At 40.8% G+C, this 27535-nt stretch overlaps 1 protein-coding gene across 12 annotated transcripts in view; it reads left to right on the top strand.

Annotated features, from left to right (window-relative positions):
* ATP11C (ATPase phospholipid transporting 11C) overlaps window positions 1-27535 on the top strand; it is a 182979-nt gene that overhangs the window by 134582 nt on the left and 20862 nt on the right. For all 12 annotated transcript variants that reach the window (XR_004622506.1, XR_004622507.1, XM_019800852.2 and 9 more), the window contains exons 20-24: window positions 836-1010; window positions 5763-5865; window positions 7478-7623; window positions 14233-14292; window positions 23073-23200. Coding sequence is in view for 10 of the 12 variants with exons in the window: in XM_019800852.2 (XP_019656411.1) it covers window positions 836-1010; window positions 5763-5865; window positions 7478-7623; window positions 14233-14292; window positions 23073-23200 (612 nt within the window). In the remaining 2 variants the exon portion in view is untranslated. The remainder of the gene's footprint in view (window positions 1-835; window positions 1011-5762; window positions 5866-7477; window positions 7624-14232; window positions 14293-23072; window positions 23201-27535) is intronic.

The raw sequence follows: 27535 nt of genomic DNA, 5'->3' as shown, positions 1-27535 counted from the left end.
ACCAAGAGTCAGTCACTTGACCGACTGTGCCACCCAGGAGCCCCTCCCACATGTTATTCTTAAGTACTTGCACCTGTTAAATTTGTCTTTCCTAGCACCTAATACCTCTTAGTTGTCCTAGCTATGCATGAGAATCACCTACAGAGCTTTCTGAAACATAAACCTGTAAATAACCAAGCGCTGCCCAAGATACTCGGATTTAATTTGTCTGGGAATAGACTTCAGGCATGGGCAATTTTTTAAAGCTGTCCAGATGATTCTAATGGGAAGGCTGTGGTTGAGAACCACTAATCCAGTATAAAATGATACTTATTTAAGGAACATATATCATAATTGAATGGTATATTTTAATGAACACCATGTCTTTTTAGGCTCTCCATCATTTTTGAGAAGCCAGGTCTATTGACAGGCTTTGTCATTCAGGAAGAGGTCTTCTGTGATTTGTATACCCAAAGCCATTTTGTCTTTTTTCCTCTATTACTAAGAAGTTTTTAGATTAATGATTTGTCTTCATATCAGAGTTTGACTGACAGATCTGTAATTTCCACAATTCGCCTTGAGTTTCTTACACAGAGACCAGCTGCTAAAGTCTGTTATTTCTATACCTTTTAGAACTTAGCATCTATATGGGCTGCTTGAGTCTCAAAGATGTCATGGAAAAATGTCTGTTGTGCCTTCATTAAAAACAGTTGCTTCTCTACAGTTTGTAGGTTCAGGAACCAGATTGATGATGATTTTTATTCAGGACCCTCCTCTTTGTGGTTTGAAAAACAATCAGGTTTCAAAATAGGAATGTATAGGAGATTCAATTAACAGCGTTGTTTTTCTTTTCCAGAGCATGGACAGAACATCAGGAATATGGATTAATCATCGATGGCTCCACATTGTCACTCATATTAAATTCTAGTCAAGACTCCAGTTCTAACAATTACAAAAGCATTTTCTTGCAGATATGCATGAAGTGCACTGCAGTGCTCTGCTGCCGGATGGCGCCGTTACAGAAAGCCCAGGTAACGGATATTAGATAATGTTCCGTTCCGGGGATTTCTATACACATATGTGCAAATGTTCACTTTTGTTTCTTCAAAGAGCCCTTTTTACCTTATTACATCTTCCCAGGCTGCTGCTGCTTCGCGGTCAAATTCAGAGGTCTGCCCACCAGTGTGAATGAATCCATGCTTCTTGTCCCCTCAAGCTGGCTGTCCAATTCCTTGCCTTCCAGACTTCTCTAATGAGTGCTTGGTGCGTGCTGCCTCCATTCCACTGCTCCTCGCTCCTCTGTGACATTAGCCCCATGTGTTCTTTCTTCTCATCATGTCATCATGTCCGTTGGATCGCCTGGAGGCCAGCAGTGACCTCCTTGCCAAATCCATCGCGCTGTCTTTTGTTCTCCTCGTTTCTCTGCCACAGTTAACACTATCAGTCATATCCTTAAAACTTTCCTCCCTGGGTTTCTGTCTATAGTCCACAGTCTTGACTTTTTTTTTTGTCCTACTTGGCAACCTAGTGTCTTTTTATTTTGTGTCATCTTCTCACTTCTCACTAATTATCATTTTTCTCTGGGGCTAAGTCTTCCTTCTGCTTTTCACTTATAGCCTGTCTCTCTAAACATGAATTTCTAGGACTCTCATTGATAGTCTCTGGTACTGACTTTTCCTTTACATGAAATCTTGTATTTCTAGCTGCCTGTTAGCTAGCTCCATGTGGAATCCCCACTGTCATATTAAATTCTAGTGTCCAAGACAGATCTTATCATTTTCGCCTTCAGGCCAGTGTATTTTCTCCCTTGTCTTCATTATTCTTGAATCCAGCGCCACATTTTTTTTTTTTTTGCTCCCGAAGTCACCAGACGACCTTTGACCCCTGTCTTCTCCCTCACTCTATATCTAGTCACTGTGCCCTGTTGATCCCTACCTTTTGTCATAGCTCTCATTTGGGTGCCATCTTTTTAAACCTTTCACTTCCATCCCAGTCCAAGTCCTGTGACTTCACACACAGACTCTGTGATTTAGCCTCCTCTTCAGTCTCCTGGCTTTCACCCTTCCCCCTTCAATCTCTTGCCACACTCCCAAATTAATTTTGTTAAAACACCACTTCTCCCATTATATATTCTTTCTCAGATCCTTTCATAGTTTCCTAGTCCCTGAGGATGAAGGGCAAATGACTCTGGCATTCAGGCTCAACTATGTTGGCCCTTATCGTGTCTCTGTGTGCTCTGTCCACTGTCATTCCCGTACCCAGCCTGAGTCCTCCACTCCTTTTGGTTGGTCCTCCCTTTGTGTCCCTTCCCCTTGCTGTGCTCATGCCAACCTCCAAAGCTTTCCTCATCTGGAATTCTCTCTGAATTCCTCTTGGCTTAACGGAAATTTTACTCATAATTAAACACAATTCAAGGGCCACCTCCCATATGCTCTTTTCTCCAGCTCCTCCAGCCCGCGTTGATCTGCTTCACCTTGCTTTTTTGCACTTGGTACAAAGAACCTTAGAGTCTCAGTTACAAATTTCTTCACTTCTGTACACACTGTATTCTTTCACATGCCTTCATGTTACTTCTTCATAGTCTTCAACTGCTTACTCTAGACCCAAGGAATGGCTGTGTCCTTGGTTTGTCCTTCACACAAACTCTACTCCCTACTTCACACACACACAGCCCATCCTAATTGAGGGCACTGTCTCTGTCTACTTTCTTCTCACTCTCAATCCCCACCACAATCAAGGGCTCTTTTTTTCCTTCAACCTTCAGAGCCTTGATTAGCCCCAATTGAGGAAGTAGATCCTACCAGAGCCATAGCCATAGAAATCTGTCCCTTTAGTCAGAGGCAGTCTCTCTCTTTTTTTCCCCCTACATTTATTGTCTGTTGCTCAGGTTGCTCATAGAATTCGGGCTACTCACTGCCCAGGTAGTTATTTGAATTCCTGACCCCATACTGCTTCTCCCAGCCAAGGGATGGAGCCCCCCTGTAGTTCAGTCCTCGGCCTGTTTTCTTTCCTTCGCTCTAATCCCATCTTCCGGGATATCACCCACTCTCCTGTTAGGTCCATACAGGTGATCTTGCAGTCACTTCTCCAATCCAAATACTTAGGCTTTTACTTTACTTCTCCAGCTGCCTACTGAACACGTCGTCTTGGGTGTTGTCATTACTGTCTCAGCCCAGCTCTCTTTAGAGCCCATCGTCTTCCTTATCTTCTTCTGCATCAGTTCCTGAGCTCACTGTACTTCCAGGTTTCTAGATTGAGAACCTTGAAATCTGTGGTGACTTCCCCCATGCTTTACTCTTCCATGTGGTTTCAGTCACCAAATTCTGTCCATTTTCTAGTACGTTGTCTTTTTCATCTCTTCTTTCCTGGCAGATGGCAAGCCTTTAACTGCTCATTGAACTCTACCTGTAACTAGCCACCTAACTTGGCTCTTTGCCTGCAGTCTTGTCTTTTCTTCCTATTCCTCCTGCACCCTGCGACCACTTTCATAGTATCGCTGTCTATTGATCTGGACCCGGATGTAGCTGTCCATGCCCCCCATATGAAAACTCACTGATACAGTCGAGCCAGTCTGTCTTTTGAGCGTATTTTGTACTTAATCTGGCTGTGTGTCTTAGAGCATGCCATTCCCTCTCTCAGGAGTATTCCTCCAAGCCTCTTTTTCCCATCCACGCAGATCTTTAACCATCTTTCATGATTTAAATAAAATTACTCTCCCTTCTGTGAAATCATTCCTGGATTACTCTGGCATGTAGTGCCTCCTCCCTTCTCTGCCATCATGGGCATTTTTATGTGAACAACTTAGACAACAGTGTTATATATTCCCTTGCACAGATACTTCACACTGTTAGTGTTTATTGTTGATCTGGTTACCCAATATTCTTGTATTCATTCCCTGTCTCTACTGTTCCATTAGATGTTTCTTAAGGTGTGTGACCAGCCTTCTGTCTTTCTGCATTGTGTGCAGTTGTGGTTGGTCGATAAATAGTTTTTGGCAAATTGATTTCTTCTGCATGAAGCTACCTTAGCGATTGAGGAGAAGTTCTTAATCCAGGTGACCTGGGGCACAGTTAAAAACAAACAAACAAACAAACGAACCTACGTTTCTCTAACCAAATCTTTCATGATTTTATAGTCCATGACTATATATCTTTTTATCTTTCCACAAGGACGACCTTTAATCTTCTTAATCTATATTTTCATGCAGAAGCTGTCACCCTTGCTAATTTTATCGCCTTCCCTAGACCTTTCTGGGCTGCACTTTTTCTTCCTTGAGGTGCAAATCATTACTGCACAAGTTTCATAGGTGCAATTAGGTTAACCATAATTGTAGCCCATCAAACACAAAAGTTAGTGTGGGTTCTTTAAGTTTGTCTTTGACTCATTTACAGATTATTTCTGAGAGTCTCTAAAAATTTTTTCAAAGAACCAAGTTGAGGGGAGGGAATAGGGGAAAGCTGGCCTGCCACAATAACATTATTTTAGTATTCAATGGAATTGGATGTGGGTTTTCTGTATACAATTTAGTACAACTAAAACCTGACTGAATTTTGTTTAAAGAAAAGACTGTGGGATGGCTTAGCCTCGTGTCAGTTATTTTTAATCACTTATGTTGAAAATGGATTTTATTTATGTTAACTGGTGAAAGCAATTCTGAGGACAGAATTTCTGCAAGGCATTAGTTAGCTTCTGCATTATAGACACTTTTTTAGAGCTGCCAGATTCTAGAGGGTTTTGAGGGGTGACGCATAAAGCAGTCATTATCTAAAACATAGGGTGGGAGGGCGGCTGCTTACCCAATATGCTTCCACAAGTGACTCCACCAGGAGAAGGTTTCTTTTATTCGTTACCTGCCATGAACACAGCAGTGAGCTGCATTGTGCCATTGACACATCTTGAAGAGACACTCCGGGAATAGTGACAGGCTTTATACACATACCTCAGGGAACTTTCTGCACATCTCACCACCTTTAAGATGCCCCCATTTAAAAACGCAGCTATCTGTAGAAGAGATGAAATTATACTGGGTATTGGGAGATTTGGTAAAGTTTAATTGGCAGCTGGATGGGTGTAAGAATTTACCATTGGGGGGGTGCGTGGGTGGCTCAGTCGTTAAGCATCTGCCTTCGGCTCAGATCATGATCCCAGAATCCTGGGATCGAGCCCTGCATCGGGCTCCCTGCTCGGTGGGAAGCCTGCTTCTCCCTCTCAAACTCCCCTTGCTTGTGCTCCCTCTCTCGCCATCTCTGTCTCTCAAATAAATAAATAAAATCTTTTAAAAAAAAAAGAATTTACCACTGAGGAAGTCCGTGGGAATATGGGAATGCACCAAAGGGAGTGGTTGTATCTGCAGAGAGGAGAGATGGAGAGGTTCTAGAAGCCTTGTTCTCTAACTTCTACTCTTATTCCACTAACCCTGTGCGTGTTACCTCAAATGAGCTTCCTCGTCTCCACTGTCACATTCAACACCTCATCTGAAAGGACACATGAAGCAATGACAAAAGAGGGAAACATGTTGGCCTCTAGTATAGATAGGAGGCAAGGTTTTCTGACACTTCGTATATGCATGGAACCAAAAAAAAAAAGTGGGCACTGGTGTGACATTTGAAAAGCTATGTTATTTTACCTCTGAGAATTCAAGGCTATCGTACATGATATGCACAAACTACCTCTCTGTTTGCAAGGCCTCCATTTACAAGTGTGAACGAGGCATATACGTGCAACATAGTAGTCTCACATTCTGCTTTGACCTTTTCTGTACCTCTTTTATATTTAATGTTTAGATTGTCAGAATGGTGAAGAATTTAAAAGGCAGCCCGATAACACTGTCGATAGGTGATGGTGCCAATGATGTTAGTATGATCTTGGAATCCCATGTGGGAATAGGTAAGAACCACCTAATGAGATGGCGGCTGTAAGGTATCAGTATTGCTTGTTAGGTCGCTCAGTCTTCTATTCTAGAGAGAATGTTTTGGTTGCTCATCTTGAATTTTAATTTGGGAATGATAATTATTCGTTGAATGAAGGTCCTCATCTAATGTGTCCATCCCAAAGTCCTACCCCTGGTGGAAACGTAGCAATACAAAGTTAGAGTATATTTTTATATTAGCCAAGTAAAGTGAATTTCCCAGACCTACTGGCACTGCAATTGATCATTTAGCTCTCACCTTGACAGCATGCATGAAATTTTATTGATTTTCTGCCCCCGGCCACATTGCCTGCTTGTGTTGCTGCACTATATCTTCTGAGATTCTTAACTGTTTGGGACTAAGAGATGATAATTGGCTAGCTGGTTTTCCACATGGCAATATTTATGGGTGCTTGGGGCTCTAGTGTCAAATTTATATGTTGGCGTGCAACAACAGCTTTTTCTACTGCCTGCACCATTTTTTTCCCATGTCAGGCTGCTGATAGGCAGGAATCCTAACACTCCGGCAAGTTTTTTGGTTTTGGTTTTGGTTTTGGTTTTTTGTTTGTTTGTTTTTTGAAGGGAAGAAATAATGGTATAGGTATCTTGGGAATTTTTTTTTTTAAAGATTTTATTTATTTGACAGAGATAGAGACAGCCAACGAGAGAGGGAACACAAGCAGGGGGAGTGGGAGAGGAAGAAGCAGGCTCGTAACGGAAGAGCCTGATGTGGGGCTCGATCCCATAACACCAGGATCACGCCCTGAGCCGAAGGCAGACGCGTAACCGCTGTGCCACCCAGGTGCCCCTCTTGGGAATTATTATTACTGCAGTTTGGATTCCCAAATTCTTTCAATCTGGAAGTAACCCGATTTATTGTGGAACTCTCAGTTGTACTCATTAGTTATTCAATGTGGAAAGGGCCTTGAGCTCATGGAATACTTGGGCTACTACTACTCAGAGTTTCATTCAGTGGTGGGACTTCACCATTTCATTGTAACTCTTCAGTTTTGAGCTCCTAGAGCACAAACCCCAGGTCTCTGAGTTGCTAAAGCCACATAGCCCCTTGTGTAGGAGCGTGTACATGTACGCGCTAAGTGCCTTTTTTTTCAGATAAATTTTCAGATTTAATTTTTTCCTTAATTTTTGCCTTGTAATGATTAAAACAATGATTCTATTTGTTTTATATCATGTTATAAATAAGTAATTACCAACTAAGTTTTACTTTTTATTGGTGACACTCAATGTCACTGTTACAGCACTTTTTGGTTAAAAAAATTTATACAAGGGGCGGCTGGGTGGCACAGCAGTTAAGCGTCTGCCTTCGGCTCAGGGCGTGATTCCGGCGTTGTGGGATCAAGCCCCACATCAGGCTTCTCCACTATGAGCCTGCTTCTTTCTCTCCCACTCCCCCTGCTTGTGTTCCCTCTCTCGCTGGCTGTCTCTATCTCTGTCAAATAAATAAATAAAATCTTTAAAAAAAATTTATACGAGTGAACTATGCCACATAAACAAGTTAAAAGTGTGAAAACAACAAATCAGGAGGTTGTTTATTTTATAAAATACTCATAGAGATTTTCTCTTTTTCAGGTATTAAAGGCAAAGAAGGTCGCCAAGCAGCCAGGAATAGCGATTATGCTGTTCCGAAGTTTAAACATTTAAAGAAACTGCTCTTGGCTCACGGACATCTATATTATGTGAGAATAGCACACCTTGTACAGTATTTCTTCTATAAGGTATGGAACGAAATATCTGTAATTGAACTTACCACCATCTAACCCAGCATTGGTTCAGCTTGGTCATAGTATTTTCCTCCCACCTTTCATAGTTCTTTTGCTATCTTAGTACTGAGATTTGTAGTCTACAAAACATAGGTGATCTATCTAATGAATCAGAAACTAGAAAACATAGGTGATCTATCTAATGGATCAGAAACTAGAAATTCCTGGGGCTCCTGGATGACTCAGTTGGTAAAGCGTCCGACTCTTGATTTCAGCTCAGGGTCGTGAGATCAAGCCTTGCTTTGGGCTCCACGCTCAGTGGGGACTCCGCTTGAGCTTCTCTCCCTCTACCTCTGCCCCTCCATGCACTTTCTCAAATAAATAAAAAATCTTTAAAAAAAAAAAAGAAAGAAACTAGAAATTCCTTTTAATGTGAGCAATTTGGGATGAAATTTTTAAGTCAGCTTTCTTGAAGTGGAGTTTAAATACAGTTAAATGTACCCATTAAAAATGTATTGTTCCATTTTGACAAATGTATACATCCATGTAACCATCACCCCAGAAAGTTCCCATGTGCTCTTTCCCGGTCAGACTCCTCTACCTTGCACCAGTGACTAATCTGATTTATATTGCTATACAATATATAGTGATACTTAACAACATATAATATAAATTTAGGTATGATTTATGCAGTGTGCACATTATAGAGTTGCCTGTTTTAGAACTCCATATAAATAAAATCATATGTGCTCTTTTGTGTCTGGCCTATTTCACTTAGCATAATGTTTTTATGCTTCATCCACATTGTACCATTTTTATCAATAGTTGGTTCCCTTTTTATCCTAAACAGTATTCCGAACTACTCTTTTTAGTAGCAGAGTCCTCTTTGCAAGTGAAATTACACAGGTGAAGCAGATAGAAGCAGAATTGCATACTTTGAAGGATGATGGATCCAGGGCTGTTTTTTTGCTCTATTTCCTTGTCTTGCCCACAGATTCCTCAGGGCACAATTTGGAGTCCCATGAATATAGAACAAGCCACTCATTTATGCCTCATGAACCTGGCATACATGAAGGTGAAGTAACGTCTAAAGTATGAAAATCATTTTAAGCCGACATAGGCCAGAACTTGATCTCTTATCCTGTGTTCTGTTTGGTATAAGTTTTAAAGTTTTTTTCACTTTTTGTGTTGAAATAATTTCAGACTTTAAAAAAGTTGTGAAATTAGTGAAATAATTTTCATATACTCTTTGTCATACTGTTAACACCTTAGATAACACACAACATAGTTATCAAGATCTGTAAATTGAAATTAATTGGCAAAGTTATTAACTTGTCTATATGTAGTATTGGAATTTTGCCAGTGGTCCCACTGATAATCTCTTTGTGGTCCATTTCAGGCTCACGATTGCATTTAGCTGCATATTTCCTTAGTCTTCTTTACACTGGAATACTCCTGTCTTCTTTGTCTTCGTGATCTTAACATTTTTGAAGAGTACTGGCGAGTTTGTAGAATGTCCCTCAATTTGGGTTTGTCTAATGTTTGCTTATCTTGAGATTCAGGTTATGCTTTTTTGGCACCAATACCATAGAAGCAATGTTGAAACCTGCTTAGTGCATCATATCAGGAGGCGTGTGTTGTCAGTAGTCTCCCTCAGGATAATGTTAACTTTGATAACTTGATTCAGATGGTGTTTTGGGGTTCTAAAGAGCATTCTGCTACTAAAATACATACTTTATTCTATGAGTTAAAGATCTGTTCCTGTTGTTATTTATTCTCTTAACTCAGATTGTCACAAATTTAGCCTGTGTTCTTTCAACATATCCCCATCATTCTTTATTTTATAGTGATAAGAATGTCCAACATGAGCTCTTCCCACTTAACAGATTGATTTTTTTTTTAAGATTTTATTTATTTATTTGACGGAGAGAGACAGCCAGCGAGAGAGGGAACACAAGCAGGGGGAGTGGAAGAGGAAGAAGCAGAGTCCCAGCCGAGCAGGGAGCCCCATGCAGGGCTCAATCCCAGGACCCTGGGATCACGCCCTGAGCCGAAGGCAGACGCTTAATGACTGAGCCACCCAGGCGCCCCCAGATTTTGAAACGTACAATACAGTATTGTTAACTGTAGGTACAGTGGTGTACAGCAGAGCTCTAAAACTTGCCTTGCAAAACGAAAACCTTATACCTACTGAGCATCAACTCCCCATTCTCCCCCACTCCCCAACCTTTTTTGAAGACTTATTTTCTGGGACCATATGATATTCTATGCTCATCTTGTATTTTTTCCTGCTCTAGTCCTGGATTCAGACATTTCTCCAAGGAACACTGGTTCTTTTTATTTGCAAACGGCATTTAGAAATCAAGATCTGGGTGCTAATTGTGCTCATTGCTGCTGAGCTGCGGTTGGTTCTAGGCCTTGTCAGTGGATAGAACTAGGAAATATGTATGGGTATACACACAAATCTGTTTATATCTGTGTATGTGTGTGTACATACACAGCTACGTTGGACCAGAATCATAGGTAGCAGTATGAACCCAGAATGTGAACTCAGTTTATACTGGTCCTTTGATTCCAGCCAACACCACAAAGTTTCATTCTGCCCTTCCCCTTTTCCTTACTTGTAACTCATTTCTCCAGTGGTGAGAACCCCAGTTCTCATTATCCTCAGTATGTTTATTTACTTGCTAAATCCTAGAATACTCATAGTCTCAGAATTGCTAACTCATAATCCTGTGAGCAACCAACTTACCTTGAGTGATATATTTGTTATGTACTTCTTTTTGTCTTCAGCCTTATAGTCAAAATACTATTTCCAAAGTTACTTTTTTTCCTTTTCCACCATTTCACTGTGGTTATGTTATTTATTTGTAATAGAGGTAGGTTAAATTTTTGTTTGCATACCATTTTGGTCCTTCCTCTCTAATCCTGATTGATTTTAATTATTTTTTAAGTATGTAAAACATTGGCATGGTTCTCTTCAAGAGTAGGTTCTCTGAGAATCTTGCTTAGTGACTTAATGCTCTAATTGAAAGGAAAATCATCCAACAGTGACTTTCCTCAAATCCCTCTTATATATAAAACTCTTTTTCCAAAATGAAGGTTTTGAAGTCATCTGTAATTATAATCATACCCACAGAGAGAACCAATGGTGACATTTTATGTAAACTGTTCTATATAAATGGAATTGTGTTGACATCGGTTTTGGGTTGAGAGGATGTTTTTTGTTTCTTTTTTCAAGTAAGCTCTACGCCCAACCTGGGGCCTGAACTCACAATCCCAAGATCAAGAGTCACACGCTCCACCAACCAATATAGGTGCCCCTGTATTGTTTTTATACCCTACTGGGGCTTTTTTTCAATTTTTATATTGAGATAGACTTCACATAACAGAAATCACTATCATACACTTAAAGTGTACAATACGGTGTCATTTAGTGTAGTCGCTATGATGAGCAACCATTGCCACTAATTCCAGAACATTTCCATCACCCCATAAGAATTCCCATACTTACTAGGAGTCAGTCCTAAACCATACTGTTTTGCCCTTTGCCCTTTTCACTTAATAATATATTGTGAACAGTTTTCTCACCCAGTTAATTATTCACCTAAAACATGATAATGGTGTGGGATTCCAAACCCCTATGACTGGACACTCAGGTCATTTTCCCAGCAGTACCGTGATTTTCTTTTATCACCAACCATTAGAGTTCATGTTAAACTGAGCCTGCCTACTCATTTTCATCTACCAGGGGATAGAATTTACCAAAATTCTTAATTAGATTCTACTTTGTAGGTACATTACCAAGTTCATGTGCAGGTGAAAGGATTCAAACCTTTATGGTGTTTGGATTTCATGCCCTATATTTCACAGAAGGGAAAGCACAGCAACTGTTTTTGTGTGTCAGTTTTCTGTGATCAATTCCTGGGCTTACTAGCTTTATATTTTCTAAAAGACATACGTAACTGTGAGGGGCGCCTGGCTGGCTCAGTCAGTAGTGCATGGAACTCTTGATCACAGGGTTGTGAGTGTGAGCCCTACGTTTAGCATGGAGCGTACTTTAAAAAAATGTTTTAAAAAAAATAGGGGTTGGGGTGCCTGGCTGGCTCAGTCAGTGGAGTGTGTGACTCTTGATCTCGGGATTGTGAGTTTGAGCCCCACTTTGGGTGTAGAGACTACTTAAAAATAAAATCTTAAAAAATAAGTAAATACATACATATGTAAGTGTGAACCCGGGTTTACAGGTTTGCTGTCATCCAGTATCAGCTGGTATCCAGGCCAAACATAGATGATGGTGATAATGATGATTAACCCAGTATGTGTAAGATACTTCGCTGATTGACAAAAGCACTTTATTTTCTTAGACAATCCTCACAAATCTCCTATGAACAATTACTATTATTTTCATTTAAAATATGTGGAAAGCGGAGCTCAGAGAGTTTACGAAACTTGCCTTTCCCCTCTTCAGCTCAGAGGTGGCAGAGCTAGATTTGCACAATAGGTTTATTTACTCTCAGTCCAGGACTCTGTACATCACAGTTAGGATTCTATCAGGCCTTGAACTCAGTAACTTAACAGCCCCACTTGGGGAGGTGGTTATTCTTACTTACTCCTAGTAGGAGAGCCCATGAAGATTTGCCATGCTTATCTGCCTAGCGCTCTGAACCCATTTCTGAGGACTGGTTTGCCTCAAGATTTTGGCCTGCAATTCAGGCCTCTACCACCAGATGGAAAGAATGCTCTGCTAAGGAAAACAAAACAAGCATTGAACCGGCTGTTTACCAGTGGCCGGTAATTAACATATCCCTGTTCCCAATTTAGGGAATTACTTGTGTAGCTAATGCCCTCTGTCTTCATTAGGATCTCTGTGCCCATTATCATCTTAGTTACTGACTTAGCAGTATTCCTTTTCTACTGCTGCCTTTTATCCCAGGGTGACTTCTAATACTTTCAACCCTCTTTGGCTGGGCTGAAAAGTCTCCTTCCTCTTCCCTTGCCAGTGCATCTTCAAATAATAATTGCTTCACTCCTGAAGTGCTTCAGTGACTGTTGTTCCTGCCTTCTGTTTCTCCGCTCAATCCACCTTGCATAATTCAGCCAAGTCAGTGTTGAGAAACTGCCACTTTTTAACCTGCGCTCCAGAAACTTCACTCTCTGTTGTCTAAGGATTAGTCTGCCTTTTAAGGCACCCCATGGTCTGACCCTGTCCTACCTTCTGTGTTTAAAATACATGTGCCTTGCCTTGGTTCCTGCTGTCAACATATCGTATCCATCTTTAACACCTTGTTCAAGTTATAATTTATTTACTCATTCAACAGACACATTTGAATGTGTTACCATGTGCCAAGCACAGTTTTAAGACCTTAAGATTCATAATGGAATAAGACAGGCAAAGTCTCTGTTCTCATGGGACTTACATTCTAGTGGGAGAGTCAGACCTCCCCTTCCCACAAAGCACCCCCATAATCCCCACTGAGTACTGCCTCCTCCAACCTCGGAACACTTTTTTTTTTTAAGTATGGTTTTACATTCTACCAAAATTGATGCATACACGTAAGTGTCACCCTTCCAAGAAATGACCTTGGGAGCTCTGACACGCCAATGCTGTAGGACTTAACTCAATACATGTATAGCATTTTTCTTTAGGAACATCCTCCAGAGCCTGTAGTATATTCACCTAAATATCCTCAGTTATGGCAGATGTTCATCCTTCGAGGAGGCATTGGATTTTTAAAAACAGCTTCAAGTCTCCTAGCCTGGTAAATTAGCTAAGTGAGAATATGTGACAGAAGGAAAGAGACTAGTTTTCTGACATAGCCCAAAAATGGGCTCTTGAAGAGCCACCCAAAGAGAAATCCAGAGACCATGAACAAGTGACAGCAGCACTCAAATAAGGTCCCATCCTACCCTGACAGATGGCACTCATTTGAAAATACTAGTTCTGGTGATTTTGCCTGAAGACATTAATTTCAGTATTTATAGTCCTACGTAGTAGCTTTTACTGTCTTATGAATTCTCAGCTTGTATTTTTTCCTGTCTGTTTTTAGTGTTCTCCCAATTAAATAAGTCCCTTAGGGGGTAAGAAGCTTTGTTCTGTTTTCTCTTGTATTACCCACAATACCATCTTTGCAAATAATAGGTGATCAGTAATATGTCAGTTGTTTGATGAGGCAGTAGTAAAGACAGTAAAGCATCAGTTGATACTGTTAGTGTCAACATATACTGTAACAGTATCCTCGCTGTTTATTGGCATTAATTGACTTGAAACGTACACTTGGAGCTTTATGTCAGTCTACCTTACGTTGATATTGCAAATCACATTGGCATTTAAGGGGTAATACCTAAATGTTTGTATTTGTATGAACTTATTTCTTCCCTCAAGGAAGAATAGCAAGAGGTTCTCCTAAACTGAGATCCTCTTTCTGCTTGGTAAGGCAAAAGTTGGTATTCACATGAGTTAATCATTTGTCTTTGAGTTGTTTGCTTACAACTCTAGTAGCGATTTATTGTGTTATGGTATTAGAAGGGCTTGGGATTGACCGTAGACTATTTGGAGTACAGTATCCTGTGTTAGTTTAGAAAGTTCAAGTGAAAATATTAACTCTTTTTTACATTTTTTTCCAGAACCTTTGTTTCATCTTGCCACAATTTTTATACCAGTTCTTCTGTGGATTCTCACAACAGGTTTGTTTCCCTAGTTATTTGTTATAATGTATACATTGGCTATTAATAAATTACCTTTTTATGTATTGGATTGTAAAGATGAGAGAGGTATGTTCAAAGTAAAAGAATTTTATTTTTTTTATTAATTATTTGGTTCAACAGTTGATCTTCTTGCCCTGGTTTTTGACAAGAGCAAATGTTTATGTCTTTGCTTTAGTGATGTTCTTATTATTACTTTCTTCTTGAAAGTTATTTGGTGCCTCCTCTTGGAGTTGAGATAACCTTAAGAGTATTTCTTTTAATCAGTATAAACCATGTTTTCCAATAATCCTAAAATGGTGTAGTTTAATATTTCATCGAATAAAATCTCACACCTTTGCAGTTTCTCAGATTGATTTTCTAGAAAAATGTTGATATTTCAACCAGCCAAGAAGCTGTGATCCCTGGATAGAGCCTTGGATTACTTGAGCAGCTCTACATTTTTTGTTCTTTATTGTTTTCTGAACGTCTGTTATTACATAAAGAATAGGATGTTATTTTGATACATCAGTGGTGGGATGGGCATGCACATTTATAGCTTTAACAGCTGAAATGGATCTTGCGTTGCTTCTAGTGGAAGTATAGCCTGATACAGGAGCTGTATTACTCAGTGACTTAGATAATTTGTAGTTAATCTGTGAGAATTCAGTGATTTTGCCAAGCTGAGCTAATGGTAGTATCGCCACAGACATTAGAGACCAAGTTTCTAAATTCCAAGGCATGCTTCCTTCCTCCTGCTAGGAAGTGATTTTTTTCCCAATTTCTTGGCAGTATTTTTAACAGTGCATTCTTCTGAATGGGAAGTGACTGCTCTCTTTCCCTAGAGCTTGCCTCTTCGTTTGGTACGTTCTCTCTTACATCAGTGCCATGTCACCAAGCCCGTGGTGCCAGTTCAGCAGGATGCTTTATGAATTAATCATCTGTCAGCTGTAGGAAGTGCCAGCGGCCTTCTTGTATGCAAAACTAACAGTATTAGTTACAGAGAGTTTTCTAAATTCTGATGAATCTGCTTTGTCCAAACTTTCAGATTACTACTGATGAAATGTTTCATATTCCTCACTTCCGTGGATGAGTGCAAGTATTAAACAGACATTCCAGGGGTGCCTGGGTGGCTCAGTGGGTTAAGCATCTGCCGTGAGCTCAGGTCATGATTCCAGGGTCCTGGGATCAAGTCCTGCATCGGGCTTTTCCCTCTCTCTCTGCCCTTCCCCCTGCTTGTGCTTTCTCTCTTTCTCACTCTCTCCTTCCCTCTCTCTGTCAAATAAATAAAATCTTTTTTTTTTAAGATTTTATTTATTTATGTGACAGAGAGACAGCCAGCGAGAGAGGGAACACAGCAGGGGAGTGGGAGAGGAAGAAGCAGGCTCCCAGCAGAGGAGCCCGATGTGGGACTTGATCCCAGAACGCCAGGATCACGCCCTGAGCCGAAGGCAGACGCTTAATGACTGTGCTACCCAGGTGCCCCTAAATAAAATCTTTTTAAAAATAAAAAGACATTTCAAATTTTGTAGCAAAGTGCTAAGAGGAAATTGGCTTAATCTGGTTAAAACGGTTGTTTTTAATTTGAAAAGAGTATGTTTACAAGTTGTATGAAGAAGGGACTTATTCCTTATAAAGCCAGATGAGACTCAGACCCTAGTCTGTCTGGGGTCTGCTTAGATTACCTTAGGTGTTGAGGTTTCCATAGGAGTTTATGTTTGGCTTCCTCAGTTGCTCAGATGGTAGGTTCATTCATTTAATGAGTATCTCTTGAGTGCCTACTGTATGGCAGGCTAAGTGCTGGGGATATAACAGTGATCAAAGCAAAGTCTTACCCCGTGGAGTTTGCAGTATAGTGTTGGGGGACAGACTGCAATCATACAAATGTCAGGTAGTAAAGTGTTATAAACTGGTAGAGTATGAATGCAGAAGTCTGCTGTTTTAGAGATGATCTGGAAAGTTCTCTCTGAGGTGACATTTGGGCAGAGATCTGAAGGAGAGGAGGGAGGGAGCTGTTAGACATCTTAGAGAAAAGGTGTGTCGGGTAAAAAGAAGGTCTCTCTGAGGTTGTGGCATGATGTGCAGTACCTTTATTTTTTACTTTGGCCTTGTGCTAGTGCTGGATGTAGCAACCATTATTGCAAATCTGTTTAGAGTACATACAGGTAGTCAGCCTTTTTCAGCTGAACTCCACATCACATGTTCTCTCCAACCCTGGAAATTGGAAAGCAAGCTACAGAGAACTTAGAAATGGGACCAGGATTCAGATTCTTTAAGCCAAAAGCAACTCTTTCTTTAGCAAAGCTAGGATAGTACTGGTCTTTTTCCTATGTGAAAAGAAAACATTTGTAGCAGGTTTAATAAGAAACTATTATCAAAAGAAAGAAACTATTATCAATTAAACCTGTTGTTTGTTTTGAGGACATTGTTTCTCCTAATTATGCATCTAAGAATTACAATTATCTCTCATGTAACATCGAAGTACCCATAGTGGAACAAAAGTAGATTGATGCTGCTTTTGTTTGAGTGAAATTCAGGACTAAATTACTCACCAGGCAATCTTTTTGTTTGTTTGTTGTTTTCAATTTTCTCATTAGTGAAAATGGGGTAGTTTCCGATGAAAATATAGTATTGTGTGCCAACAAACTAATCCTCTCCCTTGAAAATTAAAAGGAACAAAACACCTATTTGGGGGTTCTTTTCAATTCAGTAGATAATTTTTGCTGAGTTTAAATCTTTGTGGAGGAGTTGGGATGGTGGAGCATTAGGGCGACCCTAAGTATGTCTTGTCCCTTGAACACAGCTACATAGTTACAAATCATTCTGAACACCCAAGAAATCAACCAGAGGAGGTCTGAGAGAACAAAAACTGCAAGTCCACAAGTAGAAAAGCAAACACCTTTTGGAAGGTAGAAGGTACGGAAAGTTGAACTGGGGGAGATAGAGCTGTGGACATAGTGGCGGGGAAGGAGCCTATTTAGAGTCTACTGCAAAGTATTATAAGCAGCAGAGTGCAAAAATTTGAACTTTTCAAAGTCTGCTACAGTGGAGGATGTGCCGAGCTTAAAGGTGCTCAGGTAGCAAAGCAGGGCGTAATCCCAGGACTGACACGATGGTCTGAGAATCCCCTCGGTCGTGAGAACAGTGAGTCTTGGTGCCAGCTTTCTGCTCTGTTTTGCCATATGCTGCGAACCCCTGCATGGTTGTGTGACAGCTTTCCTGGCAGGGGCTGGCAACCAGCAAAAGTGTGGCAAGACCCTCCCCCAGAAGAACCATGCACATCTGCACTGTGGTAGTCCCTAAAATTCGGAGTTTTGAAACTCAGTTGTGTGCCTGAGATTAAAGAAAAAAAAGCTCGGACACAGACCAGTTGAACGCAGGGTTCTGCCGGAAATCAGGGACACAGGAGTGATTGACTGCTCTTCTATGAGGGCTCACTGAGGAGTGAGGGGCCAGGAACTTTAGCTCTGGGGCTAGAGAGTGGTGCACCACCATATTCATCCCACCCATCCGTGCTGAAAGCCTTCAGGGAGCAAAACAGCACCACCTAGTGGAATCTGGAGCTGCTTACACAAAGCCCCGCCCCCCTGCTCCCTGGAGGTGCATTTCCATTAGGACAAGTCCACCTGAGAATCATTACGACAGGCTGCTCCCCCAGAAAACCAGCACAAACAGCTCACTTGCACCAAGTTTACTGATCATAAAGTGCTGCAAAGCTTCAGTTCTAGAGGAAAATAGGATCTTGCTTCCTTTTTACTTTTATTCTTTATTTTTTATTTTTCATTTATTTTCTTATTTTTTCAATTCATTTTGTAGAATTTTTATTAATTTTTAAAATTTTTATTTATATATGCTTTATATTTTTGTACTTCTTTGTTTACTTTTATTATTTATTTAAATAACTTTGGGATCTAGAGTCTTTTAACCACCAGACCAAAACATACCCAGGATCTAGGTTTGGGGGGAGAGTTTTGGATTTTTGGGGTTTTTCTTTTTTATTGTTTTTTTGTGGGTTTTTTTTGTTTTCTTTCTTTTCTGGACAAAATTACAAGATGGAGAAATTCACCCCAAAAGAAAGAACAGGAAGTGGAACTCAGGGCTAGGATTTAATCAATACAGATACAAATAAGATGTCTGAACCAGAATTTTAAAAAATGATTATAAAATATTAGCTGGGCTTGAAAAAAGCATAGAAGACACTAGAGAATCCTTTACTATGGAGATAAAAGAACTTAAATCTAGTCAGGCCGAAAATAAAAATGCTATAACCAAGATGTAGTCCCAAGTGGAGACCATAAAAATGAGGATGGATGAAGCAGAGGAGTGAATCAGTGATATAGAAGATAAAATCATTGAAAATAATGAAGCTGAAAAGAAGAGGGAGAGAAAGGTAATGAACCACAAACATAGGCTTAGGGAACTACGTGACTTATTAAAACATAACATTCGTATCATAGGAGTCCCAGAAGGTGAAGAGAGAGAAAAAGGGGCGGAAGGTTTATTCAAATAAATTGTAGCTGAAAACTTCCCTTATTTGGGGAAGGACACAGACATCAAAATCCAAGAACCACAGAGAACTCCCATTAAATTCAACAAAAGCTGACCCTAGCCAAGGTATGTCGTAGTCAAATTCACAAAATACAGACAAGGAAAGAATCCTGAAAGCAGCGAGGGGGGATAAAAGTCCTTCACCTACAAGGGAAGAAAGATGAGGTTTGCAGCAGATCTGTCCACAGAAACGTGACAGGCCAGAAAGGAGTGGCAGGGAATATTCAACATGCTGAATATGCAGCCAGGAATTCTTTATCCAGCAAGGCTATCATTCATAATAGGAGAGAGAAATTATTTCCCACACAAACAAAAACTAAAGGAGTCCATGACCACTAACTCAGCCCTGCAAGAAATTTTAAGGGGGACTCACTGAGTGGAGAAAAAAAAAAGACCAAAATCAACAAAGACTAAGAAGGACCAGAGAACATCACCAGAAACACCAACTCTGCAGGTGACACAATAGCACTAAACTCATCTCTTTCAATAATCACTGTGAATGTAAATGGACTGAATGCTCCAATCAAAAGACATAGGGTATCAGAATGGATAAAAAACAAGATCCATCTATATGCTGCTTACAAGGGACTCATTTTAGACCTAAAGATACCTGTAGATTGAAAGTGAAGGGATGGGAGTGCCTGGGTGGCTCAGTTCGTTAAGTGTCTGACTGTTGATTTCAGCCCGGGTCATGATCTCAGGGTCATGAGATCGAGCCCCATGTCAGGCTCCACACTGGATGTGGAGCCTGCTTAAGATTCTTTCTCCCTCTCCCTGTACGCCCCCCCATTTTCACACTCTCTCTCAAAAAAAAAAGGAAAGAAAAGAAAGTGGGGGGGATAGAGAACCATCTGACATGCTAATGGACATCAAAAGAAAACCAGAGTAGCCATACTTATATCAGATAAACTAGATTTTTTTTTAAGATTTATTTATTCATCTTAGAGAATGAGAGAGAGCGTGGCGGGGAGAGGCAGAAGGAGAGGGAGAGAGAGTCCCAGGTGGACTCTGCGCTGATCACTGAGCCCTGGGGCTCAGTCTCATGACCCTGAGATCACAACACGAGCCGAAACCAAGAGTCGGACACTTAACCAACTGCACCACCCAGGTGCCCCAGACAAACTAGATTTTAAAACAAAGACTGTAACAAGAGATGGAAAAGAGCATTATATCATAATTAAGGGATATATCCATCAAGAAGATCTAAGAATTATAAATATGTCCCTAGCTTGGGAACACCCAAGTGTATAAATCAATAATAAATGTAAAGAAACTCCCTGACAATAATACAATAATAGTAGGGGATTTTAACACCCCACTCACAGCAATGGACAGATCATCTAAGCAGAAGATCAGCAAGGAAACGATGGCTTTGAATGACACACTGGACCAGATGGACTTCACAAATATATTCAGAACATTTCATCCTAAAGCAACGGAATACACATTCTTTTCGAGTGCACATGGAACATTCTCCAGGATAGATCACATACTGGGTCACAGAACAGGCCTCAGAAAGTACAAAAAGGTTGAGATCATACCATGCATATTTTCAGACCACAATGCTATGAAACTTGAAGTCAACCACAAGAAAATATTTGAAAGGACCACATTTGGAAGCAAATGGAAATGATAACATGACAGTCCAAAACCTTTGGGATGCAGCAAAGGCCGTCATAACAAGGAAGTATATTGCCATAGAGTCCCACCTCAGGAAGCAAGAAAAGTCTCAAATACACAACCTAACCTTACACCTAAAGGAACTAGAAAACTAACAGCAAATAAAGCCTAAACCCAGCAAAAGAAGGGAAATAATAAAAATTACAGCAGAAATAAATGATACAGAAACAAACAAAAAACAGAACAGGTTAGTGAAACAACATGAGGAACAGTGGAGCCTCTCAGGAAGAGAGTATTAGAAAAATCTTAGATTTAGGCTTGGGACACCTGACTGACTCTGTCAGAAGAGTGTGCAACTCTTGATCTCGAGGTCGTGAGTTCAAGCCCTGTGTTGAGTGTAGAGATTACTTAAAAATAAAATCCTTAAAAAAAAGATTTGAGCTTGAATTAGGCCATTTGGGGAAAAGTTTAAGATGGGGGGGCTTCCTCTTGATTGGGTGTTGTCAGTAAGTGGGGGTAAGCATTTCAGTACATCTTACCAGGAGGATTGAAGACTCGGAGGCTACCAGTGTCATTGGTCAAGAAACAACAGTCACCTCTATTCACCAGAACAGGGATATTGGTTAATGTTCTGATTTGGACAATATTCGTATTCTGTGTTCAGCGTGATTATGGAGTGGTCATGTTCTTGTCTTGATCCGTCATGGTGACAGAATAGCCTTATTTCATGTTGTTATTCTATGAAATTGTTCGTGTTTGACAGGAGAACACCAGTGCCTAGCTTGCGAGTGCCAGGACAGTCTGGATATGGGGCGCTGCCTTGCTTTTCTCAAGTTATGCCTGTCAATAAAGTAAATAAAAATCCCTGCCCACATAGAGCTTGAATTCTAGTGTAAAGAGAGACAGTAAAAATAATAAATGTATAACATAAGATCAAAGGTGATTGGTCCTATAGGAAAATAAAAGACAAGATAACAGGAGAAATGTGTCCATGAGAAAGGGAGTGGCAACTTTAAATCAAGGTTGGTCTCTCTGAGAAGGTGACGTTTGAGCTGATACTTGTGAGCGAGGGAGTAATCCATGAGGATATCTAAAGGGAAAGTGTTCCAGGCAGGGACAACAGCCAGGTCAAAGGAAGTCCTAAATCAGGAGTCTGCCTGACGCGTTGGAGGTACAGTGAGGAAGGCATTGCTGCTGGAGTGGGAGAGAGCTAAGAGATAAGGCCAGACAGGTAGAAGAAGCCAGATCAAGTGGGACTGTATAGCCACCCCTTTGTAGGAACTTTTTTTTTTTTTGTAACTTTCAGAGATAAAGGAATCCACTGCAGAGTTTGAACAAAACAGTGACTTGATTTGACTGACTTTCTGACAGAACTGCTTGGGCCATTGTGTGGACCGTAGGTCAAGGGGGAGAAGTAGGGAGCCATTTAGGAAGCTTGCAGGGAGGTAACTGTGGAGATGCTGAGAAGTGATCTGATTCTCAATATATTTGAAGGTAGAGCCAGTAAACACTTGTTAATTGACTGGATGTGGGTGTGAAAAAGAGAAGAGTCAAGGATGAATCCAAGATTTTGGTTCTGCTTAATCACCAAGGTTTAGTTGCCCTTTCCTGAGATGGAGAATACTTCAAGAGGAGCCAGTTTGAGCTAAGGGCAGGTCAGGAGTTCAGTTCCGGATGTAGGCTTGAAATACATTTCCAAGAGGTAACAAGTGGGTAACTGGATATGTGGGGACAGGTCTGGGCCAGAGATAAATATTTGGGAATGTTTGGTGAATGGATGGTATTAAAACACGTAACTGGTGAGATTACCTAGGGAGTGAGTATGAAGTGCCAAACACTGAGCGCTGGAACACTCCAACAGAGAGCTCAGGCAGAATAGAAGACTAAGAAGAAATGGCTAGTGAGATAGGACAATCACTCATTTCAAAATATTTCTTGAGCGCCCAGGTGGTCCCAGGCACCAAGATAGCTACTCAGGTTGCCACATGGTGGGGGCTGTTCACTGAGGGAAAGAACATAGGAGAAAGCAGATTTAAGGGGAAAGTGAATGAGTTTGGTTTTAGACATTTTCAGTTGCAGATGCCTGTGGGACAGCCAGCAGAAGGGTGGAAATTTTGATCTGGAGCCTAGGGAAGTCATGCCTGTGTACATATTTTTAGCTTTGTTCTTGTAAATACATTTATTTAATCCTTAGTAAATGGCCACATTCAGTATCATAAATAGAACCTAGAGAAGGTTGATAGTGATACTGAAAACCATGTAAAATATTAACAACAAAACCACTATGACACAGGCTGGCCACTGCCTATGCTCAGTTTCCCTGAGAGGTTCCAGGCTTGTATTTCATTCGTCTTTGTTCACTGAAAGATCTTTTCAAAATCTATTAGTAAATATTTGTTAGAAATAGACCTTATTCTGAATAAGAGCCTATGTAAATGGAGGATATATTAATATGACACATCACAATATGTTAATTTCATTTCTGTAATTATCAGTGAGAGTGACCTTATGTATTAACTTCTTTTGCTATCACAAGTGTGAGAGGAAAGTATCTTGTTTCAGCTTGTGATTTTTGCAAACACATTCATATTTTCTTCTGTTGTTTGTCCTTTCAGCCACTGTATGATGCTGCTTACCTGACAATGTACAATATCTGCTTCACATCCTTGCCCATCCTGGCCTACAGTCTGCTGGAGCAGCACATCAACATTGACACTCTGACCTTAGATCCCCGATTGTATATGTAAGTAGAACATAGAGTTAAAAACCATGTCAGACTTTCAAAATCGTGGGTTTCGTTTCATCCACAGATAGGAAGGACACAGCTGCCCACCTGATTGGATTACATGGTTCTGTTCTGAATTTTGAGCTACTTAAACCGTACGATTCAATAGGAAAATGACCTGTGTCCTAGATGTAGGTCCTGTCCATGAATACGTGTGAACCATCTAGTTGAAAATCTAATTCCTAAAACGTGAACCTATGTTGTCATAGAGTTCTAGAGTCTCACAGGAAGGCACACTATTTTAACTACCAAAAAAAAAAAAAAAGGACACACAAAGATTTATAGAGTATTGATTCCTACCTATAATGGGTTGAACTGATATTATGTTATTAGACTTTCTCTTTTATTTTTTTTTAAGATTTTATTGATTTATTTTAGAGAAAGAACGTGTACACACATGTGAGTGAGGGCAGGGGCAGAGGGAGAGAATCTGAAGTGGACTCTGAGTGTGGAGCCCAACATGGGGCTCAGTCTCATGACCCCAAGATCATAACCTGAGCTGAAACCAGAAGTCGGTTGCTTAACCAACTGAGCCACCCAGGTGCTCCGACACTTCAACTGCCCCAGAAGCATAGCCTCCTCTACTTTGTTAGCCCTGTTCTAAGACCGTATTGCTGGAGAAAATAATGAACTCATCAAGCCGTTACATCCATTTTGTGTCAGTTGTAAATGGATGTTTTTCTGTATGGATGGGGCACTTGGCCAGTTGCTTAATGCATGATTTTGTTGGATTTTTATAAGTCAAGCCTACATCTAAGGATGAAGATGTTAATTTATAGCAGATGATAAGCATTGCTAAATAGTGGATAGCAAGTGGAAGAGAGCAATGCAGGTGGTTTATTTGTATGAAGTGAAGGTGCACAAATTTAAGGGATTTCTTTAAACTTACATTTAGTAATTGCTAGACTTAACCAGCTTTATAAAATCTGTCATTATTTTAAAGACAGAAAAATTAAAAATTTCAGACATGCACAGTAGTAGCAAAAATACTAGTAATAGGGGCACCTGGGTGGCTCAGTTGTTAAGCGTCTGCCTTCAGCTTGGGTCATGATCCCAGGGTCCTGGGATCAAGCCCCGCGTCAGGCTCCTTGTTCTTCGGGAAGCCTGCTTCTTCCTCTCCCGCTCCCTCTACTTGTGTTCCCTCTCTTGCTGTCTCTCTCTCTGTCAAATAAATAAATCTTTAAAAAAAAATACTAGTAATAAAGTGAACTTCCCTATCCTCACTTCTCAGCTTCAATAATTATCAGTTCAGGGTCTGTCCTAGTTCATGAATAACCCTGTTTCCTCTATTACAGACTTAGGCTTATTTTTAATAAGTACTAAACATTATATAAAATAGTTATTTCAGTAAGTTTCTCTTAAAGAACTTAAAAAAATAATAGTACCCTATCATACCTAAAACTTTAACAAGTCCATAATATCAGACATCCAGTCAAGGTTCAGATTTCTCCAGCTGACTTACTTACTTTCTTTCTTTCTTTCTTTCTTTCTTTCTTTCTTTCTTTCTTTCTTTCTTTCTTTAAGATTTTTTTATTTATTTCATTTGGGAGGGAAAGAGCATGAATGGTGGGGAGGGGCAAAAGGAGAGGGAGAAGCAGACTCCTCGTTGAGTAGAGAGCCCCATATGGGGCTCAATCCCATCCAAGAACCCAGAGATCATGACCTGAGCTGAAGGCAGATGCTTAACCATCTGAGCCACCCAGGCGCCCCCACGTTGACTCATTTCTTTTTATAGCATGCCTGTTTGAATCAGAATATAAAGTCCATGTGTTTTAACCTGTAGGTTAACCTGGAAATTTATTGGTTGACAAAACTGGGTCATTTATCTTGCAGACTTTTCCCCAAACTGGAGTTTGCTGATAGCATTTTTCTGGCATTAGCGTGTCCCGCTTTTCCCTGTATTTGTGGCAAGGGGATAGTTAGATCTAGAGGGCAATCATCAAATGCCTAGGAGAAATCTTACAGAGCATCAGCTCGCATGCTGTCTTTTTTTAAATGAACAACCAGGGCCCAGAAATGACTGACCTAAGGACACATGGTGTAACTAGAGGCCAAATCAAGATGGGAATGTAGTCCCCCGGATGACTAGCCCCGTGCACTTTCCAGCTGGCTGGAGGTTTTCAAACACTGAGCAGCAGTGTTCTGTCTCCAGACAACAGTCACAGTGAAGTCCAGTAGTGCGGCTGCTCTGGCTAAGGTGGGATTTTGGCGGCAGGGAGCAAAATCCCTTCCATTCCGTCCCACCGAGAGCTCCAGCTAGCTTCCTGCACTCCAGTCCCTGCTCTGCTTTTTGCTAACATGTGACTTTGTCATGTGCCTCAGTTTCACCTTTGGTAAAATATGGGTAACAGTAGCAGCCAATCACGGTGTTCTTGAGGATTAAATGAGTGACTACATGTAAAACAATTTAAAACAGTCCCTGGCACATAGTTTTCAAGTAGATGGGAGCTATTAATCTTATTCTGACACCTTCCTCTGAGTAACTTCAGGGCTATGCTGAACGCTCTCATACATTAAGAATGTTGAAAACCTGAAGAGGGGTGCCTGGATAGCGCAGTCGTTGAGCGTCTGCCTTCGGCTCAGGGCGTGATCCTGGCGTTCCGGGATCGAGTCCCACATCGGGCTCCTCCGCTGGGAGCCTGCTTCTTCCTCTCCCACTACCCTGCTGTGTTCCCTCTCTCGCTGGCTGTCTCTCTGTCACATAAATAAATAAAATCTTAAAAAAAAAACCTGAAGAAAGCTGTTGAGTACAAATTATTTTAAGGGTGTCCTTGAAGTTTTAGTTAGGGAACTACAGGTATAAGTCACAGGTGATTCAGTGATTTTCCGTAGAGGGTCTACTTGCTACACCTGACTAAAGGAAAGCCATGAGACGCTGATCTCAGCCTGCAGCTGTATTGTAGATTGCTCTGTTACCCCGATTATTCCTTTGTAAACATGAAGTCCTAGTCATCCTCTGAGGCCCTGTGTGCAGCCGTACCGCTTAATATTACGGCTGGCATCGTGTGACATGCTACAAATTTCACCTGCCGGGACATAGTGACTCGGGCACTTCCCAAATATTGTGACACGAAACGGTCTATTCAGATATGTTCATGCTTTTAAGAGAAATTTAAATAGTAAACTGTCGTTCTTCTATAGAGGGAAGAGGCATAGTTTGTTTCTTCTACACCTTAAAAGGTGAAAGAAAGATTCCAGTACACCTGCCACTTCCCATCATAGGCAGGTGCTTGGGCCTGTTCTTCAGGGCAACTACCCCCCCAAATCTTCATTTTCTCTAGTGTTCTCCTTCATGGTGGCTGTCATACTCTGAGTTTCCAACAGATTTGTCATTCATTTGAGGGCAGCTAGAAAGCCTCGCATATCACCCAACATACCATGATCCCCTCCCCTTCGTCCCACGGTGTGTAATGTACTCCCAGAGACAGTCCAGTAAGACAGGATCCACTCCTGCTTCAGCCCAAATTCAATGACTCGCAAAAGCTTCTGGGGCTAGTGGTTGCTGGTCACTCATCGCAAGAATCTTTAGGAAGGTGCCTTCCCTGTGGCTCCCAGTTGCCTTGAGAATGTGACTTATTGTGTGTGGGGAGAGCTTGTTTCTTCTCGGAGAAGCAGCCACCTCTTTGCTCCTGCAGTTTTTCTGGGGCAAACAGCAACACATTGCATTATGCATCCCCCAGATTTCAAATTCCTTCATGCACCTAGAAGTTCTGGTAGGTAAAAGTTACATAATTGCCATGTTTTCCGCAAACCCCACAGTACTCAATACCAAGTGAACAAGGATCACTTGCATTTACATTATAAAGGTGTTTCTTATTCGATAAAGCCAAGTGATGTGCTGTGTGGTATTAGCAACAGTGTGCTGTATCAGTGATTCCCTACCTTCTGATAAATGTTAAGAGCAACTTGAGGGGCGCCTGGGTGGCTCAGTCAGTTAAGTGATCGACTCTTATTTCGGCTCAGGTCATGATCTCAGGGTTGTGAAGTCAAGCCCCACATCCAGCTCCTCACAGAGCATGGAACCTGCTTAAGATTCTCTCTCTCCCCACCCCACACTCTCTTTGTCTCTCTAAAAAAAAAAAGGCAATTTGATATGGAAGCCAAAAGAATTCCTTGCACAAACCCATCTTCTTCCTGCAGCTCTGCTCCTTTCGAATTAGTAGCCATATTTAACACTCCAACTTGTGCCGAGAAGATTGTGTTATTTTAACAGAGTTTAAAGTTTTGATCCACCTGTCATTTATGAAAACATGACTACACAGCTTGAAACGTTATTTGACTCAATTGAAAAAA

This window comes from Ailuropoda melanoleuca, chromosome X (genome assembly GCF_002007445.2).
Source record: "Ailuropoda melanoleuca isolate Jingjing chromosome X, ASM200744v2, whole genome shotgun sequence".
NCBI classification, from domain to species: domain Eukaryota; kingdom Metazoa; phylum Chordata; class Mammalia; order Carnivora; family Ursidae; genus Ailuropoda; species Ailuropoda melanoleuca.
The sequence above is the reverse complement of the archived record's forward strand: the minus strand, read 5'-3'. Positions and strand labels throughout refer to the sequence as shown.